We start from the raw sequence: 23,090 nt of genomic DNA, 5'->3' as shown, positions 1-23,090 counted from the left end.
TTTGCCTCCGAATTAATGTTCAGATGTGGCGAGAAGTGATTTTTTTCCCCATTCACTTGAGAAGGTTTATATAGAAAATGCTTAGAAAATGTATGCTTTCTCAGCAGCACTGAATGCATATATACATTTTATTAAACGATGGCCTTTATTGTCTACTTGTCTTAACCTTGTAGTGTGAAATGAAAAAAAAAATCCAGATGTCATTTTAGCATCGTGTGCTCGTAGATTTAGAAGCATTACTGCAGATACAATAATATTGCAGTAATTACAGAAATAAATTTATTACTGAATGCTTCCTAATCTATAAACACACGATGCTAAAATGAAATCTAATGCTTTTTCTTTCACACTGTAGTGTTAAGACTATGGACAGATTACTTCTTTCTAGAAATATATTGTATAGCTACCTTCATGGGACATTCATGTGATTTCTTTTGTGGAAAAAAATGTGGGAACACAATGACATTCTACATACTCTGGTAATGCCGTTTAGATTTGTTCAGGTGAATGCAGCCTTGAAAAGTGGAATTTGTTCTGCCCTGTCGCTTTGCCATATAAAGAGTGGATGGAGCCCATCAAGTGGCTTGTTTGATAATCTGTTGCCACCAGAGGGGAGGGAAGTTACTGTTTTTTAATTCTTTTATATTGGGGTTTTTTGGGAGGGTTGTTGTTAAGCAATTTATTATATTGTTTTAATATGCCTGTGAACCGCCCTGAGTCCTACGGGAGATGGTGCAGTATATAAGTTTGATTAATAAATAAATAAATAAATAAATAAATAAAGCCACCCAGAGTCACTGAGAGTGGGTGGGCAGCCGTATAAATTTAGGAAATAACTATTCTGAAAAATGTTTTAGTAAGTCACATGGCCTCCTCATAGGCTTTGGGTGTTTCTAATAGGCAAATATGTTTTTACTACATAAACATAAAGTACTTAGTAATATATTCTGTAAATAAGCATGTCTATGCTCAATAGGGCTCTATTTTCTTGTAAGGTTTAGGTTTCTATGCATCTTTATAGTTAAAGCTGTACTATAACCGCTTGGGAAAAATCTTCGTTATAATCAAGCTATTTTTATAAGAATTATTGTGTTCAAAGTAGTTGATTTATTAAAATAAAGTGGTGTAGAAATCAAATTTTCATGTTAAATCAAAGTTATAGTATACCTTCAGTTTTTAGTTTGTCAGATCAAAATTCAGTGAGCATGTTTTATGTGGCGTGCCTAGTAAATTATTTAATGGATTATCTTTTTTTCAAGAAAACTTACCTTGGTTCCTCAAGAGTTAATGAACAGAGTAAAGTTGAAATATGTCTCTTACAATTTGCCTGCAATTGTTGATTTGTGTTTTTAACTGGTCACATCTACTTGCATTTCTAATTGCCATCGTTTGAACAATCTCTGAGTATTGCAGTATGAGCTGCTTTCTGTAAGGTTGTCAAATGGGGAGACTATGAGTTAACTTAAGTCGGAAAATGGGTGATTCCCTTCCTGGTGATGAAGGCCTCACTTGTTAAATCATATTGCTGACTGACAGTTGCATGAAGACAGTGATGTCATTTAACGATTTATGATATATGTCATTGAAGTGATTGGGCTGGGATAGTTTCTTTTGGGGGCAATTGAGCTACACGTTGCATTTATATTATTTTTGCCTGAAATTAGTAAGAAATCATGTCTCAATTTTTGTTTTGTTTTGTTTTGTTTTGTTTATTGTCATTGCACCTCGTACAACAAAATTAAATGCCATCTTCCGTGTACATTATAACTATAAAAATAAAACACAAACACACATCCTTCACATTCTATACAATTGAATTGAAAACCCAATATTGCATTAATATTGCACTCTACAGTAGAATTCAATATAGTTACTGCCCTGGGATAGAAGCTGTTTTTCAGCTTATTTGTCCTTGTTTTTATTATCCTGTACTGTCTGCCAGATGGTAATATTTTAAAAAAAGGGTGCCCAGGATGAGATGGATCTTTTAAAATGTTTTGAACTTTCTTAAGGCAGTGGGAGCTATAAAGCTCTTCCAAGGAAGGGGGAGGACAACCAGTTACCCTCTGGGCAATGACGTAACCTTCTGGAGTGCTGTCCTGTCTGCCACTGTGCAATTAGCAAACCATACACAAGTACAGTAAGTTAAAAAACTCCCTATGGTGTAGCGGTAGAAGATCATCAGCAGTTTTTCATTCAGTTGTTTCCTGAGAAATCTCAGGTAGTATAATCTCTGCTGGGTCCTTTTGACCAATGCTGCAATGTGAATGCCCCAGGTCAGGTCCTCTTTTATGATAACACCCAGAAACTTAAAACTGGCCACTTGCTCCACTCGGTTTCCATTGATAAGCAAGGGCTTGATGTCTGATCTATTCCTTCTAATGTACATTATAACCTCCTTAGTCTTATTGGTGTTAAGGACCAAGTTACTGTCTCCAAGTTACTGTCTCCATACCATGAAAGCAGCCAGTCTACCTCATTTTTATTTATTTATTTATTTGTCACAACAGTATATAAAAGCATAAGCATAAAATAACTATACGATATATAAGCATATATATAAGCATAAGCATGAAATAACTATATGAATTGGATACAATCAGAGGGAACATTAGGACAGGAATGGTAGGCATGTTGGTACTCTTATACAAGCCCCTTACAGACCTCTTAGGAATGGGGTGAGGTCAATAGTAGATAGTCTTTGGTTAAAGCTTTGGGGATTTTGGGAAGAGACCACAGAGTCAGGTAGTGCATTCCAGGCATTAACAACTCTGTTACTGAAGTCATATTTTCTGCAATCAAGATTGGAGCGATTCACATTAAGCTTAAATCTATTGTGTGCTCGTGTATTGTTGCGATTGAAGCTGAAGTAGTCTTCAACAGGAAGGGCATTGTAACAGATGATTCTATGAGTTAAACTCAGGTCATGTCGAAGGTGGCGGAGTTCTAAATTTTCTAAATTTAAATAGTCAGACTCATCCCCACCCCACCTGGAGATGAGTCCCACCAGTACTAAATCTGTACTAAATCTGCAAATTTAGTAATAGTATTACTAGCGTGAGTGGGAATGCAATCATGCACATAAAGAGTATAGAGTAAGGGACTCAACATGCAACCCTGTGGTGTACCAGTGTTAAGAATAAGGGCTGAAGAGATATGATTACTTAATCTGACCCTCTGAGAGCGGTGAGACAGGAAATCCATAATCCAAAGGCAGATTGAATAAGGAAGCCCAAGATCCATAAATTTAGATACTAGTCTATGTGGAAGTATTGTGTTAAATGCACAATTTAGTAATACATTTATTGTGTTTGGATGATAACTTTTTATCTCAGTTTTATAACATGATGTATTCTGTTGTGTAACTTGAAAGAAACAGTACAGACCTCATGTTGAAAATGTCCTGCATAAGTGGCTTGGTTGTAGTTTGCTTCAGGTGCCTTGTGTCTTGATATATGAGATCGACAATTTGAACTATCCCACATATTCCCATAACTATCCCATACTCTTGCAAGTGCGTGATTTTATTTTGAAATTTTATTTTAGTTTTTCCATCATCCACAGGGAAAGAGTAAACAGTGATTACAATGGGCGATGCTGCAAAATCTTGCTATACGAGGCGTAATAAGGACTGGGGAGTTACAAATGAGGAGGATTTCCAGAAATGTGCTTCACGTCAAGTGATGGATGATTGTGGAAATGGACACAGTAGCAAAGTGGACACCAGATTTGAAAAAAGAAAGGGAACATCAAGTGACTATGGAACAAGTCCTAGAAAGGGAGCGCATGCTGCTTTGAGTAGTCCAAATTCTTCAAAAAACATTGTTTACAATCAAGGGGCAAGAATAAACGATTCTTCAAAAGACCAAATTAAGAAATGGGTGTCTGACAACCATCAAGCTAATTCCAGCAATTGGAGAGAATTCAAATCTACAGCCTGGATACCTGTGATTATCAGACCACGGAAAGAGTTTCCTCATGAATGTGAGAGTTTAGGAGGCAGAAGTGGAAGAAGGCAGCTTTTTAGAGACCTGACAAGTGAAGATTTATCTGATAGAAAAGGAAATGCTGGTAATACATATTTTGATGATCTTCTGTAGATTAACACTCATATTTTTCTGCAGTCATTACTAACTATTGAAACTATTCACACTATTGAATATTGAATAGTTTGAATTATTAAACTATTGAACAGTTTGATATAAACTTGGCTACAAGTTTGGCCAATATTGGTAGGTATCTTCTAATCCTCAAAAATATTAAAGTAGACTTGTTACAACAATTCAAGCAGTTAATGTTATGAAAGGATTGAAGGATATGTAATATTTAAGTCAATGCAGTTTTAGGTGGTCTGTTATACCTGTATTTTAACTTCATCTTTTCCTCTGGCAAATGTAGAAGTTTCTTTGCAGAGAGTATAATAGTGTGTTCTGTAAGGTAAGTGGGTGAATAACACTAACCTCCCGTAATGTATCAGTTAAGACCATTTTAAACATTACTTTAAATATTTTAGGAATGACATAATTTCCATAGGTTCAGGTTGCTGCCAAAAAGTTTAAGTGCCAGTGTAAAAATTGTAGCAGCACCATAGGGAATAAGCTACACCAGACCTACTAAAATGAAAATGTGTGAAAGTTGCATAGTATTATATTGCTTTTGTGCAGGATCCATTCCTTTCAGTTTGGCTTCAGGACATAAGTTTGGCTGAATTCTGCTTTGTGTGCCTTGTGTAAATAGACACAAATGAGAGGTTTTTATAGGACATGGCTTCTTTCAAATATTGCAGTGGTTCTTTTTAAGAACTGTCATTTGTTTTTAAGTAAAAATTTCAGTATTACCATGCTTTTCCCTTTTTATGTTATATGCAGTATTATTCAACTTAACCTGATGTTAAGACATGAGTTTAAAAGTACACGTTATTTTCAAACTGATGTACTAGAAATTTAGAGTTGCACACATGCTAGAGACATGTAAATAAATCTATACAGGACTATGCTGTACTTTTATTTATTTTCTGAGTATCTTTTCTGTATTGTACTCTCTCTGGTTGGGTCTACCTCCAGAGTTTTTAAACCATGACCATATATTACTTTTGAAACTTTATTGCTCAATGTTCCTCAGGAAAGTTTTGCCATATTATCAACACATGCTGTGCTAATAACGGTTAATTTATGCAATATCTTAAGATAATTCTTTTTCTGATAACCACAAAAAAAGAAATGAAAAAGCATAGGAAACCCAGGAGATCAAGAAGAATAAAAAAAGAAGACAATGATCAGGATGATGAAATAGATGGACCCGTAATAGATGAGTCTTTACTGACAGCAAAAGAATTACTGGGGTTGCAGCAGGCTGAAGAACGACTTAAAAGAGACTACATTGAGAGACTGAGGAAGGTAATATTTCTGCCACATACATGCTTATTTAAACATGTGAACCAGGGTTGGGTAACATGCATTAGAATGTATTAGAAAAGCAGAAACACTAACAAACAAGTTTGGGAAAGCATAAGAATTGTCTATTTGAGAATTATAGGGATTTGCTTTCTTATACTAAGTAGCAATGATTTAGATAACTTTATTACAAATTGTTACAAGTTTTGTTACTCTAATATACAAGGGTATATTAGAGTAACATTTGAATATGTGTTTTTTAAATGTGCAGCAAAGTATCTAAAAAGTAAAAAAAAACTAATGAGCAACCCACTGTAGTGGAATCATCCTCAATATAATTTTGCAGTTGTAGCATATGAATACTATTCTGAATACATAAAATATAAATATTATATGCCAATATTCACACTCAAAATCAGCCTTAGCCCAGCTCGGTTCCTTCAAGATCTCCAAATTTCCCAGCTTATGAGAAGTGAGAGTTGCTATCCAACACAAATGGGAGGTTCCAGACTGGAGAAGGCTATTACAAACAGTACTCACAGAGCATAGAATTCCAGATGTACCCAATATACAGTGGTAGAATGACAAGTCTTTAAAAAAAAACCCTAAATGATTCTGAGTTCTTAGGAGTACAAAAATGTAAGTTCTGACAAAATATTGTAGAGCAAACCAGACAAACCAGACTGCAGGAAACAAGTAAATGCAGTTGAATATAGTATGCTTCAATATATAACAACATTGGTCAATCTCTGGTAGCATTCTGAAGTTACTGGGTTATATTCTTTGACTTTGGCAGTATTTGCAGTTAAAATTCTCTAACAGAGGGTGAAGATGAATTACAGGAACTATGTGCAGATCACATGGGAAAGATGAAGTCATTAAATCAACTAGAAACTGGAATCTCCCAGCTTTAATTGGGCGAGATAATTCCCAATATGTTTTATGACCGTATAATTTTTCTTGACAAATATAATTAAAAAATAATTTATTTTTCTCTAGCGACCTCGAAGCTACCCAACAGCTAAATATACTTGCAGGTTATGTGATGTATTGATTGAGTCAGTGGCATTTGCTCATAAGCATATCAAGGAAAAAAGGCACAAGAAAAACATAAAGGTGAGTTAATGACAGTAAAAACAACAGCAATATTCAGTTTCATGATGTTATAAAAAGGTAGAAGAATACAAATGTCCTATTTATGTTTTGTGTCTTTCTGTACTAAAATATATTGATTTCTGCCTAGCTCTTCTAATCAACTCTGCTTTGGGTTCTGTGAGCATGTAATTGTGGAATGTGATATCGCACACAAAGCCCCATGTAACCATCAAAACAACAGAAAGTGTACCATGTTAAACAAATAAAATATTAGAGCAGCAGTTAAGAGCAGCAACTCATTTTCACCATAGAGCTAATCAGTAATCCATTTAGCACGTATAAGGCCTCTTAGAAAAGTCAATGTAAAAAAAGGCTGGTTGTTTAAATGAGGAGGATACTTTCAGACTGCAGACTGAAGCAGGCAAGCAGAAATACATTACAGGTAGTCCTCAACTTACAACCACAATTGAACCCAAATTTATGTTGTTAAGTGAGAATTTGTTACTTTATTCATAAGTCACTTTATTCAGTGCCATTGTAATTTTGAATGGTCACTAAATGAACTGTTGTAAGTCAAGGACTATCTGTAATTAGGACATGTATTTGCATTGGATGGGAAACAGTTTCTCAAATTTTTTGCCTACATGTAGTCCTTATAGCCTTATTGCTAAATGAATGACTTATAGCCATTTATTTATTTATTTATTTATTTATTTATTTATTTATTTATTTATTTATTTATTTATTTATTTTTCGTATTTTTATACCGCCCTATCTCCCTAGGGACTCAGGGCGGTTCACAGCCAGATAAAATACATATAAATACAGGATAAAACATACATTAAAAAACTTATTATAAATGGCCGAATAATTAAAATAACAATACACATAATAAAATCCCCAATTAAAACCAATTCAAATTTAAAAATCTAGTCCAGTCCTGCGCAGATTTAGCAACCATTCAAAGTTACAACAGCACTAAAAATAATGACTTACAACTGGTCCTCACATTAATGACCATTGTAGCATCCCCAAGGTCAATCAGAATTCAGGTATTTGGCAACCTGCACATATTTATGACAGTTGCACATCGTGGGTCATGGGATCACCATTTGTGACCTTCCCAGCTGGCTTCTGACAAGCAAGTTCTATGGTGAAGCTGGATTCACTTAAAAACCACCTGATTCACTCAACTGCAGTGATTTGCTTATCAACCATAAGAAAAAGGGTCATAAAATAGGGTGCAATTCACTTAATTCCTAGCTTAGCAATGGAAATTCTGGTCGCAAAGTTGTATCTCACCATCTTATGAAGATTATTATTTTGTCATAATTGGTTTGCTGCCTTGGCAGCTATTTTTTGGGAGGTTTGTTTGCTATGCTTTTATTTTTCTTTGGTGTGGAATTTTATATTTAAGCTTCTTGAGATAGATATCTATATTTTGTGTTGTTACTCTTCCAGCTGTCATTCATGTAGGCACAATGGGTTGGATCTCAATTTAATGAAATTTAGAATTAAACCAATTCTAATTTAGAATTAAACTTAGAATTAATTCTGAGTTGAAATGTATAATTTCACTAAATTTAATGTTATTGGAATCAATAGAGTTGAATAATAGTTCTAATTTGAAATCATTGATTTAACTACCCATAGTTATGACTAAAATTAGATCTAATCTTTTGAATACATTAATAATATTTTATGTGTGCTCTCTTTTTCTGGCAAAAATAATGTTTTTGTGATTGAATTAGGATTTCTATATTCTGATAATAAATTCTCTATTGAAAAAATAAATTATAATGCCCTTTGGAGGTACATTTGAATGTATTAGTTGTTGGTTTTTTTTTACCAAGATATGAAGGAAAATCAGGTAGTCTTATTATTTAAGTGATTTGTGCGCTAGCATTGATATTCTTAAATTGTTAAAATATTTGACATATTTAGATTGCTTTACATTTTATCTTTAAAGGAAAAGCAAGAACAACAACTGCTGAATGCACTTCCTCCACCAACGCTTTTGCAAATTGAAGCTATCCATATAGCCGTTCAAAAAGTAGTAGAAGAGTTTGGATTAAATAATGAAGATGTGGAACAAAGGCTTGGAATCAAAACTACTATGGAAAATATACTTCAACCAAAATTGCCAGGTTATTATTATGATTATTATACATAGATTTTTATTTTAATAACTTTTAACATGTCATGGCTGTGAATATTTCCCCTGCATCTTATCAGCATAATGCAAAATATGAGCCTAAAACAGTAACATTTAAATACCATATTAGTGAAAAGGTTACAAAATGAATTGATACAGACAAAGCATAAGAATGTCTAAATTTTGTCTCTTAATTACTGATGAGCTAACTTCAGGTGGTTTTGAAAGATGAGCCTTCATCTTCAGCCTTCATAATAATTCCTTTTAACGTTCTGGATTAGATTGTTTTGGAGAACACTGGGCTTCTCTTGGTTTTTCAGTTTGATTTTAATATTCTCATTTTCTTTCATTAATAGATTGTTCTCTAAGGTTATATGGTTCTTCCTGGAGCAGATTTGGCTTTAAAAATTCTGATATAAATCTGGATATCCAGTTTCCACCCAATGTAAGATATTAATGTTATTAGCAAATACAGGATAAACTGGGTTGTAATAGTCTGGTTCTTCAATCTATATTTATGACACGTTGATATTGTAAACTGATGGATTAAAATAACAAGTTTGAGGAATGTGTTCATTTGAGACATCTTTTTTTATTTTTGAGAAATAACATGTTCTATTTGTTTAGCAGAAGTATTTATCAATAATTTTTGAATCTGCATATACTTATGGATTGAATGTAATAGCATTGTTCTATCAATATAAAATGTTCCATTTTTCAACTACTTGTTTCTTCTGAAACAAGAGCTCTTCATATGATCTAGTAGATGGCTGAAGTACTCTTTAGAACCTATATAATCTGCAAGGAAAAGGATAAGATGCTATATGAGTGGGAGACTGTTCACATTAGCTTAAATCCAGCCCTATTGGTATAAATTAAAATTGAAAATTAAATTTATTTTTTAATGTATGTATTAAAAATGTATTGGCCACCTGCCTTACCACAGGATAACTTCCCTTCTTTTAATGTATTAATCAGCATTGTGAACACTTTGAGAATAAAGTTTTTCAGATTTCATGCAGTACTGACAGGTACTATAGCAAACTCTTTTTAAGAATCTGCATGAGCCAAAAAACCCAGTTTTTAAAGGAGTCACAACGCATTTATTTATTCAAGCGGGACTGGCCTAAATTTTTAAATTCTAAATAATTTTAATTGGGGTTATTATTTATGAATTTTATGGGTTTTAAATTTGATGGTTTTAAATTTCAGCCATTTATGGAATATGTTTATTTTAAGTTTTTGTTTTAATTGTATATTGTACTGTTTTAAAATTTGGCTCCCTGAGTCCTTCGGAAGAAGGGCGGTATAAAAATCTAAATAAATAAATAAATAAAATAAATAAATAAATTTTGGGGGTTCGTGTGGATCTTTGGCAAAAGACAAGTAACAATGAACAGTTGTGTTAGAGCAGCTGTAACATTAGGAAAAAGTAATTTTATATTCCTAAAATTTTAAAACAGGACCCTACTAATTGGATAGTTTAAATCAAAAAGAGATTAGAAAATTAATTGTTCTGCCTGACTGATATTTTGAAATATTGCTAGAAAATACTTAGGAAAATGTTATATTTATCTAACTTTTGTTCTGCTCTTCTTCATAGATGTCCCAACCAGATGTTCTCTTACTTGTACAAGAAAGCCTGAAGAACAATGGTAAGAGTTCAATCGATAATTAATTTTTTTCCTCCTCTGACATGAAAAAATAGCATTCCTTTGCACTGATAAACAATTAGTTGTGGATAGTTGGTACTGTAGATCAGAAGAATTATATTGGATCAGAATTTTTCTTCATCACTGAAAAACTTCCGCTGTTGCTCTAATAAATAATTAATTAAGAAAGATAATTCTTTCTTAAAGGAGCAGAATAGTAACTTTCCTGTAACCCATAGCTTGCAATGATACATTATATTAAAAAGTTCCCAATCTTTCAGGAGAAGATATTCAGAATGAGTAAGAGCATCAAAGAATAAGGGGGTTGATTTCTTTCCTCTTTCGTCCAATCATTTTCTACCATTGGGAACATCCAGTGCATGGAGTTCATACAACTATTATGTCCATCTCTGATTTTCTCAATGATAGATGTAATTGTGCATTTCTATATACAGCAAAAAACGGACATTAGTGCACTAGTATAAGTGACATTACAGGGACATGGTGTCTCAGGGGATAGGACGTTGAGCTTGTCGATCTAAAGGTCGGCATCTCAGCGGTTCGAATCCCTAGTGCTACCATGTAATGGGGTGAGCTCCCGTTACTTGTCCCAGCTTCTGCCAACCTAGCAGTTTCGAAAGCATGTAAAAATGCAAGTAGAAAAAATAGGGACCACCTTTGGTGGGAAGGTAACAGCGTTCAGTGCGCCTTTGGCGTTGAGTCATGCTGGCCACATGACCACGGAGACGTCTTTGGACAGCGCTGGCTCTTCGGCTTTGAAACGGAGATGAGCACATATGTGCAAGGGGAACCTTTACCTTTATAAGTGACACTACACTGAAATGTTGGGTTGGAATGGGAAATACTTGGGGTCAGGCCTGTAATTTGATTGTTGAGCTGTGATTTTCACCCTAGTATATTTAAAAATTAAGTATGAATGAATCATTGCCCATAAATTCTTTAGGGATTGTAGTGATGGGAAGACGTAATGCCAAAATGTTGTTAAATTTGATTAGAGTTATGTACTAACAGGAATCTTTTAGCAGCACAAAGGGAAACGCCTTTCCTGTACTAGATTGCCATAGGGAATTCTAATTTATAACTTCATTAAGACTAATGAACACTAGTTCTACTAGTTTGCTGGTTTATAGGGCTAGTCTAGCAAGAATAAAATATACTTAAACACATACTATATACTTAAACACATACTAAAATTGGAAACAAAATGCTACTGAAACCATTTCTTTCAGAACGGAGTTTTACTGAAGAATACTGTAAATCGGAACAAAAAAAAGCTTCCAGTAAAAGCATTTGTGTTATCTAGAACAGGGCTGTCAAACTCCTGGCCCCATGGGCCAGATGCGTCACACGCTGGCCACGACCACGCCCAGTATAGCAAAGAGGAAAAAAGTCCTGATACATCAAGTGACGCCGCCATGACACCGTGAGTTTGACACCCCTGATCTAGAGAGTCTCCAGCAGTTAGGTAATATTCAGAATATTTAGTTGACATATCTCATTCTATAACAGTTGTTCATGCGCCTGTATAATAGGTGGATTGTATTAATTATAACCTGTTTGCCATTCAATCCAAGTGTATTTTCATATGAATGAAAAAAATAGAATTTACAGTCAAGCCATTTGCTAGTCCAGCTCAACTTACATATGATATATCCATGTAGCTAGTTTCATGTCTTAATGAAGATACAACCTGGCCAGCTTACTGAGGCCTCAGGAACTAATGAAAGCTTGCTGCTGAAAGAAGGGGTATAAATCTTCAGATATTCAGTATAATATGTGATAACATGAGTTTATGTCAAGAAATCTACTTGTTGATTATATAATCTTAATTGGGCAAAACTCTGAATTGTAGGGCAATGATTTTTGAACCAAGATAGCTCATATGGGCTTAGTTACAGAATGTGTCCAAAATCTGCATTTATGACATGATACAAATTGTCCTATAACATTTTCTGTGATAAACTCCTGATGTTTGACCATGCTATAAAGTTCAACATGGGCTATTTTCAAAGCAGATACAATCTGAATATCTCCCCAATTTTTAAGAACTTTTCCAGTGAAGGCATTACGTTAGGAGCTGTGTCACTGTTGAAGGCATTGAAAATCTGGTAAGGAAACAGCTTTGAGATGCTGACCCAATGATTGTCTAGTCATAGCTAAAGTTTGAAGGGCAGGTACCAGAAACGTAAGACCAAGCATGTATTTTGTATAACTGGCCAGAGTATTTCTTTTAAAAAACCCTAAACTTTTGAAAATATATTCTACTTCATTTTCTTATAATCCAAAATAGATTTGTGTTGCTATTGAAACTGAAGTTCAGTTGTTAAGATTTATTTAACAAGTGCAATAAACTATATACAACAAAAGTTACCATGTGGAGCACCCACACCTGATAATTTCAAATAGCAATTCTATACTGTGATTTCACTTGTTTCATGCAAATCACATCCATGTGAGTCCACCAATAAACTACAGGAAAAAAACATATATTTTCTGTTTCATTTTTCCTTCAGGAGAGACATATTGGTAGGCATGTTTCTTTTGGTACCATGATTAATGTGGCTTTCTTTTTTCCCGTAGAGTCTTTTATTGATGTTGATGCAGATTTCCATGCTAAAGTGCCTGTGGTGGTGTGCAAAGAAAAACAAAGGTCTCAGTTAGCAAATTTGTGTGTTCCTATAATATATCATAATGTAAATTATATATGGCCACACCTAAATTATCATTTTTATTAAACAAATTCAAAGAACGCTACTTACAGAGCGACAATAAAAGTGAATTCCAGACCATAAAACCCATGGGATCAAATGAAAAGCCTATTTAGTTTAGCATCTTGATCCTACAGTGCTGATTTGGAAGTTTTTGAGAAGCTGCGAGCGGGTGCATTAGCACTTTGCTGCCGGTGGTCTCAACAAGTGATACTATTGGTAGAAAATAGCAGCCATGATTTTTTTCATGTCTTAGAATCACAATTACTAGGTATGAGTAGCTTTAACATCCATGGTTATCTAATCTCCTTTACAGCTGTAAGTTGACAGCCTTCTTATATTTTTTCATAACAGATTCCCATTGAATGCAACATTTCTTTCATTTGTTATAAACTACTCACCTTTTAACAATACATTTCACTCTCAGATTAAACTCAATTGCTTGTAATGGCAGCCATGTATTTTTCTTAGCAATGTTGTATAAGTGTTTTGCTACTACTACTACTACTTCACTGATGTGTCTTTGATTTCATATTTCAAGTAGCCTGGTGGTGTCTCGGTTCTTTATCTCATTAGATTTGCTTTTTTCCAAGTAGCATGTTTTACATTACGTAGGATTTCTATCCAAAAATGTTAAGGTTGGGATACTGGAATATTACTAGGGTGATATAATAGCTGCATCCTAATCCCAGCAATGCTTTTTTTAATAGGCAACTGGACTTTCTTAATTAGAACTAGAACTTGAGTTAGAACTGAAGAAACTTCTTGGATGAGAAGTGAAACATTTTCAAGGAAATGAAACAAGAATGTTCAGTTGCCTTTTGAAAAAAGCACTTTTGGGACAACTATAACCTGGATGATTGAGAATCTCCATAGACATCTGCAATCCTAACTTACATATGCTGAAATAAGTCTCAATGAATGGATTAATACTATAAAAATGAGCAAAAAAATGCCATAGTTTTAGTATTCAGCTTGATTATGTGCCATCAAGTCATTTTCAACATCTACCATAGTAACCACATAGATAGTTTTTTTTTCTATGATAACTTGTCCCTTGCCTAGTCCTTTAGCACTGTTTCAGATCAATGGACTTCACTGCTAATAAAAAATATGGTAGATATGCAATTTAGTTAACACAGACCCTAATCATTCCTAAATTCTTTTATTTTTAACTGAATGCCATTTCACTGGCCTGTTCTGACAAAAAATCTAATTAATAATGTACATGCAAGTTTATATACTATAATCAAACAATAGAAGTTAGTATTAAATAATTTCAAAGAACTATCATTGTAATTGCTTCTCTCTTTGATGGATTTCTGGATATACTTCCAGCATATGTTAATCTAGTGGTCCCATTTAGCTTGAAATAAAAAATGCTATTTTTCATTCAAGGGTCTTGCCCAGAAGCTATCTTAAATGCAGAATGATAATTTCAAATGATTATCTTTTAAAACTCAATGTAGTTAAATGATTCAAAATATCCCTATTAGATTGTAAATACTTTTTAAGTTACTACTTCTTGTTAGCTGACTTGAGTCTGGTGTGGGCAGGAAGGTGGAATTTATAGCAGTAACATCATCAGTAACAACAGGGTAGCAGCAGATAAAGTTCTCTTTAACGTCCTGGGCAAAATCATTACTCGCTGCCATTGAAGAGAAAGTTCTGCTCATGATGCTGCATCACCTTGATTTCTACCAGAAATTTTATTGCAGAAAAAAGATAGAGAGAATGTAGCATTATTCTTTTCCACCACAGCCACTACTTTCTAGTTGCATATTGTTCTGTCTCATTTTGCATATCCCAGAGTGAGAAAAAGTTAACATTTCTGTGTTTGTTATTTTAGTGGCCTTGTTTGCAGAGTAAGTGCAGGAAATGATAATGCTTGTTTGACAACAAATCACTTGGCTATGGTTGGAAGATTAGAGCCTCATCTTGTGTCCTTGGTCATTGCTTTCAGACACTGGGCAAAGGTAGGTTTGGTTTAGTAGCAAAATATGTTTATTAATACATAATCAATTATACATTCCATGTGTACTCAGTCTGTTTTGGAAAAAGTAAGAAGATGCATCCTGTAAATGTTGGGCAATATTTCTACTACTGCAAAGGGATTTACCCTTCCTTTAGCCGCCCTCCCCTCTGGAATGGGACAACTTGCTGCAGCCAACACACCATGGTCAATTAGCTATGGGACAACTTGCTGTGGGACAATTTAATAATTCTATTTAATTATTTAAAATAAATATTGTTTTTAATTTTTGCCATTCACATTTCATTCTGTCCCTGCATTCTGTTCGTCCTTTTGCATCCTTTCTTTAATGATTCTATTCCACCATTTCTTCATATTAGTGTAACTTTCGTCCTGCAACGAGTTGTCCTGTGGCAAGTTGGCCATGGTGAGTTAGCGGTGGTGAGTTGGCTATGGTCATAGCCCCCTCCCCTCCCCCTCCCCCCCATCTGTTTCATAAAATCTTGAACCAATTTTGTTGGCCTTATGTAGTTTAAAGAGAAGAGGTTTAAAATGTTCTATTAGTGATGCTCATTGGCATATAATTTAAAGGCTGAGGCTTCGGCTCAAAAAAAAAAAAGTTGCTCATCTTAGAACTCCATTTAGATGTGTCTTTTAAGGGGTAATTTTCTATAGTTCTGTTATAAAAGAAAAGATCAGGAGTTGCTCTCTTTCTTAGGGCTTCTAAGTGGAAATAATGTATCTCACATAAGGATGACTACCTGTTTTAAAGACAGCAGCTAAATATTTAGCAGTTTTCCTTATTAATCATGAATAGAAAATACATCCATAAGAAGAATATATCAGTAATCCTAAAGTAGTTTAGAAGAGGGTAGTATTTGTGGCTCTTCCAGATTTTGAATTTTCTTCCCAAAGGTAAACATGAGTTTGTTGATCAGAAGATGATAGGCTTGCTTTTATACTATTATGAGTCTTAATTGGAAGGATATGGAGGTAATAAATAAAGTTAATAAAATAAATTTTTTTGAACTTATGGTTAAGCTATATCAAGTTATAATATAAAGTTAAGCTCATTGACTTTTTGGATTGTGCAGCTTTGCCAGAGTATGACACACACACATATACCGCTTTCATTCATTTCCCAATCATTGTAAATAATTGTCATTGGATCTCTTAATTTTCTTCTAACTCTACCATAGTTTGTTTCAGTCTCTATAATTTTCTTCTATAAGAGTAGCTTTAAATATACACTATGCAGTACAAAGAATGCAGTATTTCCATCACAAATGAATGCTTCATTCTGTCAATCACACGATGCTTAATATACACCCTTCAGCTGTTCCTTACATTAAGCTTATAAGACTTAGTCATATAGGCTGGTGAAAAGGAGTGGCCATGTCTGCCTTGATTATACAGCTAACTTTATTTGATGTGGTGATATGATGGTAAGTAAATAAATACTGTGTCATGGCCAAGTCTATAAAATTGCTGTAGCTGCATGTAAGTGTATGACTCAAAAGTAGAAGTATACAACTGTCTTTTCAGTTTGCCTAGGAGTATATTTAAATAATTTTTATAGTAAGTGTTTGATTAATTTCTTCAAATTCATGAACTGTCAAGTTGAAACATTTGATAATGCTACTTTAATCAATATTTTTCTTTCTGTTTTAGCTATGTTGTATAGATCATCCTGAAGAAGGTGGTTTACCACCTTACGTATTTGCTCTAATGGTTATTTTCTTTCTGCAACAAAGGAAAGAACCTTTTCTGCCTGTCTATTTAGGTTCATGGGTATGTGTCTATAAAAATTCTTAAATGCAGATAAAATGTTTTCAGTTTGTGTTTTGTTTATGTAATCTTGAGATTATAAATTCTTACTTTTTTCCAAAAGTAAGCATCTATTTTCCAAATAGATGCTGTATAAGCAATAATAAATAACTTTCTCCCTCTTTTTCCAAAACAGGGAGAAAGTTACTTATTTATTATTGCTTATACAGCATCTATTACATTAATACAGTTCAAAATCAATGAAACATCAAAATCAATTAACAGCACTGTAACAGTTTATTGGTATGACTGATTAACTGCTCATGGGCCATACATTAAAGAACTGGCAGTCTACATAATGCCCTCCTCTCCAAAAGCTCTTTGAAATGGCACAGTCTTAATTGCTTTTCTGAATGATAGCAGAGTAAGAGTCATGTCTTGAGCAGGAAATTCGTGTTCTGGATTAGCATTTCTCTCAATTCTGAATGAAATGAGACCCATAGCATGCCTTTTCTGACTGCTTGTATTGAGAGCAGATTCTGCCTTGATCGATAGTCCTATGAATAGCGAAGATTCACGCTATAATGGCTTTTATTGGTTATAAGCAGTTATTAAATGTCCTAAAGTTGGGAATAAGTAGCAGATAACAAGCAATGATGAAATCCCATTTACAATACTTTCAGAAAATTAATCTAGATATTAGCTCAGACCTATTATGATGATGACATTTTGTTCATTTTTAAAGTTCTGTGCTGGATCCAGAATTAACAGAGTTCGGCTATAGCATCTTAAGTTATCAGGGCAGAGTTTAACTCAGAGATTGCCATCTTCCATTTGATCATGCTAATCAATTAAGATATTAAAATAAAATCTACTTTTGTATGTCTCAGATTTAGATATTACAACACGCACCCTAGAAAAAATACCTTTAGGAAGATAATCTCCTAGTTGTGTCTTTTCGGATCAGGTGTTTTAGGGCTGAAACCATGTTTAAGATATAAAGAAAAGGCTATTCTATTCATTCTTCTTTAGTAGTTGCTTTTATGTACTTAAATAGTTCATAATATTTGTTGATTTGAATACTATTTTGAGGGGGGAAATAGCCTTTTTCCCAAATTTGTAATGAAGAAAGAATATCTTTAATAGCGTAAAGAATGGCCAATGAGACTCGCTGTTAATGAAAACTAATGTACTGTAGAAGACAACAATTATGGCTTCTCATTGATACCAACAGCCTAAATTGGCTATGATTATAGAAGGAATACTTCATTAATACTGGAAAACTGGAAAATATGTACAGTATATATTAAAATACAAAGCCAGATGTAAAAAAAACCCAGGAATTAGAAACAATAATATCCTTACATTATATAACTCTTTGGTAGTACCTCTTCCAAAACATCACATCCAGATGTTTTTAAAATGACTGTAACAAAAAATAGAATTGGCCAAAATAGTATCTTGTGTTCTTAATGTTGATTTTTTTTCCCTAAGGTAATTATTTCTAATGATTTTTTTTCTTACATTAGATTGAAGGATTTTCATTAAACAAATTAGTGAATTTTAATCTTAAAGAAGTTGAAAATAATACTGTGGTCTGGGAATACAGCCCTGGTGTTGATCCCACTTCTTCAAAGGAATCTTCTCCTAAAACGGGAAAGGTATGTTAATAAATTAACTGTAGGGATAGAATGTTTTAAATGTACATTTTAAAAAGCTTATGTTGCTAATTTATAATGAAGTTGGTTTCAGTAAACTGATTGCAGTTCTCAGAATTAAAAGATTGCCATCAAATAAATGTGGGCATTTATTTAACAAGTGTAATATTCATTTAAAAAATAAAATAATTGATATATTTAGTATGTTCTATAATGGTTTGTCTGGTTTCAGAGCTAAGTACATAACAAAGATACAGAAACTAGAATCCACAATGTTATAGTTAAAATAAAAGTACACCAATGAACTGTAATAATATGTCTACCATATTTTTTCACCTTTCAGTTTTGATTAGATACTTGAATAATTTTAAGTGTAAGCTAAATCACAGTTATCTTGAGAAGCAGAATAAAATCCTATTATTAATAAAAGCCACATTTTTTAGAGGAACCACTAATTGGTATACTTCCTGTAGGACTGATGATGACCAGTGTTGATGTATGATGGGATGGTCAGCTGGAATTGGCTTGAGGAGGATATTTCTTAACCTGTCTTCCTTCTGTTCTAGAATTATTTTCCTATAGCAGTTGATGATAAGGATCCTTTGGGGAGGAGGAATTGTCCTAATGGAAAAGATTTCAGAATCATCTTTGCCTCTCTCTTCCCATCTGCTTATAGATGAAGAATAAATCACTGAGCCATTGTGCTAATTTGTTTGAGTACAGGTAGTCTTTGACATACAACAGTTCATTTAGTGACCATTCAAAGTTACAACGGCAATGAAAAAACTGATTTATGACCATTTTTCACGCTTGGGACATTTATAGCCACCCCATGATCATGTGATCAAAATTTGAATGCTTGGCAATTGGTTCATACTTAAGACCATTGCTGTCCCAAGGTCATGTGATCATCTTTTGCCAGGCAAAATCAATGGGGAAGCCAGATTCACTTAATAACTATGTTACTAATTTATTAACTACAGTGGTTCACTTAACAACTCTGGCAAGAAGTTGTAAAATGGAGCATAACTCACTTAACAAATGTCTCAATAACAGAAATGTTGGGCTCAATTGTGGTTGTAAGTTGAGGACTACCTGTATGCTTGGGATGTATATATACTATGTCCATTTAAACAAGTTAAATGTTTAAAAAGAAATTCTTGATACATTTTTTTTCCGAGGACAAGCCTGTGCTCTGACAGAATTATACATTTTAACCATAACAGAGCTTTTCAAGCAGAGCTTTTATCAGAGCTCAGGTATTTGAAAGAAATCTAATCTGATCACAGGAGTACTTTCCTAATTTGTCTGCAACACTTTATACTTTATATAAAGTATTTTATATAAATACTTTGAATAGTATTTAGCCTACATAAAGAGCAAGTGGTGAATTTGCTGGCCTAAAAAATAGGACACTGGAAGATGCCTTAGGCATGATAATTGGATTGGTGACTTGGGATGGTCATTCCGTCTCAGCCCAACCCTCCTTACAGGGCGTTGTTCTATTTCCCTTTTTATTGATTCATTAGATGTTTTAGTCATTATCTTACACTTGTTCTTTAAAAGAATTAACAATAGTATAGTAATATTTTTCAGCTTCCAAATATGGCTTCTGGGTGAACACAGTGACTCAATTTTTGTTTTGATTGACAGGTTCCTTTAGTATTTGATTCAAATCAACAGTGTTCAGTTCCAATTGGACAGCTGTGGGTTGAACTGCTTCGTTTTTATGCCTTGGAGTTTAATCTGTCTGACTTGGTGATAAGCATACGGCTGAAAGAAAAAGTATCTCGTGAATCCAAGGACTGGCCTAAAAAAAGAATTGCTGTGGAAGGTATATTACATAAATTGGCTTGCCAGTGTTTAGCTATGTTCAGTATAGGAGAAACCTATATCACTATATATTAAGAATTAAAGATAGAACCTAGAACTAATTCTAAAGGTAAAGGTAAAGGTTCCCCTCGCACATACGTGCTAGTCGTTGCCGACTCTAGGGGGCGGTGCTCATCTCCGTTTCAAAGCCGAAGATCCAGTGCTGTCCGAAGACGTCTCCGTGGTCATGTTGCCGGCATGACTCAACGCCAAAGGCGCATGGAACGCTGTTACCTTCCCACCAAAGGTGGTCCCTATTTTTTCTACTTGCATTTTTTACGTGCTTTTACGTGGCAGAAGCTGGGACAAGTAACGGGAGCTCACCCCGTTTACACGGCAGCACTAAGGATTCGAACCGCTGAGCTGCCAACCTTTCGATCGACAAGCTCAACGTCCTAGCCCCTGAGCCACCATGTCCCTACAGAACTAACTCTAGTCAGCAGATATAATTTTTACTGATGAAACAGAAAGGTGCAGTTCCCTAACATTCTCAAAATATACTGTGCAGAATCTCAGCTGGAGTATATTTTAAAGGCAGGCTTCTTTTTTAACTTAGTGAGGCTTAGTAAAATAAATTGTGAAAATTCAGAACTTGTGGCCAATGGAACAATGATTAAATTGGTTCTCATGCTCTTTGTATTCATGTTGCAAGCCTTAAATGTTTATTTCTTAGTCATGTGGATTGGGTGATACGCAGGCTGACCTCGAGTTACAACTGCTCATCACAGTCATAACTTGTGACAGTTTGTAAAACGGGTCAGTCATGTGACCTACCTGATTTTATGAATTTTTTTGCAGCAGTTGTTAAGCAAACCATCACAGTTGTTAAGCTAATCCACAGTCATTACGTAATACCATGGTTGTTAAGTGAACCAATGGTTTGCTGTAGACAAGGTTTTGCTGAAAATTGGAAGTAAGTGCCTGTTTTCAGCAACTGTCATAAAACACAGTGCTATGACTGTGAGACAGTGCAAACAGGTATAAATGCGGCTGGATTGCATAGGCCTGAATTATAATTAAGTGACTGAGGAGGCATCTGATTCCTAGTCATTGAATCCAGCTCATAAGTATCCCCAAATAGGTCCACTGGAACCTTGAAATATCACTAAGCAACCAATTGTAAAATGTATTTCTATAGGTTTCTCAGCCTAATGAGTTGATTCAAAGGCTTGAGGAAAATTAGTGCCAATTCTTGTTTGGTTAATACGTTTAAAGAATGAAAACATGAGCATAATATTTAACTCTCCATAACACTTTTTACCTTTTTTCCCCTCCTCAGATCCTTACTCCGTAAAGAGGAATGTGGCAAGAACTCTTAATAGTCAGTTAGTATATGAGTATATACTTCATTGTTTACGGTCAACTTACAAGTATTTTGCCTTGCCTCATAAACAAAATGCAAAAAACAACCAAATAAAATCTTTAGAGGGCTCAATACTTCTAGAACCTGAGAAGAATGCCTTTAAGCAAACAATCCCTGATATTAAAAACGTCCATAATGAAATGGAGACTACTGTATTAGACAGCTGTATAACTTCTACCAAGAAAAGTCCATATTTTCCTCAAGAACATATGTGTGAACCTTCTCAGGTATTTATTGATGAAAACTTTGTGGAAGAACAGTTGGCAGATGGTGAACATTTAGGAATGTCTTATGAGGACTCAGATTGTATAATTGAAGAATTCATTTCGGGTGACAATGAGGAATTTAAACCAAGCTGTGAAGAGACTGAGAGTGGAAATGAAGAAGAGGAAGAGGGACATGAGCAGGAACATTTGGCTAGTAACCAAGACAGTGAAAGTGGAGATCTTGCTATTCCAATTAATGAGCACGATGTTGAAACAGACAGCATTTCTGATTTGGAAATGTTTCAAAATGTAGTAGCTGCCCTTGATGAGTTTGCTTTAGAAGAGAGTGGTATTCCAAACGATAAACTTGACATTGATGAGGAGAGCACAGAAGGTACTGATGAACTGGATGATTCCCTGTTTAAACTGGAACCTCCAACTCAGGAACAAATATCTGAAATGGATAACTCGGAAGAAGAAGATGAGGAGGAAGAGGCAGAGGAAGAAGATGAAGAGCATAGTATTAAAAGCCAAGGGCAACATGAGAACATAGTCAATACTGAAGATGAGCTGGACAATACATACACTGGATCTGGTGTTGAGGAACCTCTTTCCGAAGAGGAAGAATTTCTTATTGCTCATGTGGACATTGAGCTAAAGAAGAGAGTAGATGAACTTTCGAGTGTAGATTTGAACAAAGAAGATGATCCTGAAAAAGACATACTTACTGAAAGTAACAAGCCAGTAGACCAGAGTAACAGGTCTGAATGCTTCTATGAATTTAATAAAACTGCTTTCACAAAAGGCAAGGTAATAGCACCTATATATCAAAGTATTACTAATCATATAATTCTTTAATTCCAGGACAGACTTATCCATAGAAGTAGGACTTAACATCCACACTGGTAAAATTTGATCTACAAATTCTACTTATAAGAATCTGGATTCAAATGTGCTTTAAAGCCGTTTCCATCCATGGCTGTACCCAACTGAATCCTGAAATATTAATTCCTGCCAGATTGTGTTCACAAACAAATTAGCTGTGAACTTCTGTTAAAGTACTGTAAATAGAAGATCGTAGCAAACTTCTAGGGTAAGCATTTAAAATGTAAAGTTAAATGTCATCTTTGATTACAGTAGTGCAGTGTGATGCATACACTATTCATAATATACTCCATCACTGATTTCCTAAGCAGCTGAGAAACATTTCTCATGTGGGAATTCTTGT

General features: G+C 34.4%; 1 protein-coding gene across 2 annotated transcripts in view; it reads left to right on the top strand.

Annotated features, from left to right (window-relative positions):
- Positions 1–23,090, top strand: part of TUT7 (terminal uridylyl transferase 7) — a 36,529-nt gene that overhangs the window by 698 nt on the left and 12,741 nt on the right. For both annotated transcript variants that reach the window (XR_009153383.1, XM_058168560.1), the window contains exons 2-13: positions 3,565–4,071; positions 5,218–5,396; positions 6,393–6,509; positions 8,458–8,635; positions 9,000–9,088; positions 10,247–10,298; positions 12,897–12,966; positions 14,874–15,000; positions 16,668–16,787; positions 18,293–18,424; positions 20,075–20,255; positions 21,573–22,672. Coding sequence is in view for 1 of the 2 variants with exons in the window: in XM_058168560.1 (XP_058024543.1) it covers positions 3,588–4,071; positions 5,218–5,396; positions 6,393–6,509; positions 8,458–8,635; positions 9,000–9,088; positions 10,247–10,298; positions 12,897–12,966; positions 14,874–15,000; positions 16,668–16,787; positions 18,293–18,424; positions 20,075–20,255; positions 21,573–22,672 (2,829 nt within the window). In the remaining variant the exon portion in view is untranslated. The remainder of the gene's footprint in view (positions 1–3,564; positions 4,072–5,217; positions 5,397–6,392; positions 6,510–8,457; positions 8,636–8,999; positions 9,089–10,246; positions 10,299–12,896; positions 12,967–14,873; positions 15,001–16,667; positions 16,788–18,292; positions 18,425–20,074; positions 20,256–21,572; positions 22,673–23,090) is intronic.

This window comes from Ahaetulla prasina, chromosome 2 (assembly GCF_028640845.1).
Source record: "Ahaetulla prasina isolate Xishuangbanna chromosome 2, ASM2864084v1, whole genome shotgun sequence".
Taxonomy (NCBI): domain Eukaryota; kingdom Metazoa; phylum Chordata; class Lepidosauria; order Squamata; family Colubridae; genus Ahaetulla; species Ahaetulla prasina.
The sequence above is the reverse complement of the archived record's forward strand: the minus strand, read 5'-3'. Positions and strand labels throughout refer to the sequence as shown.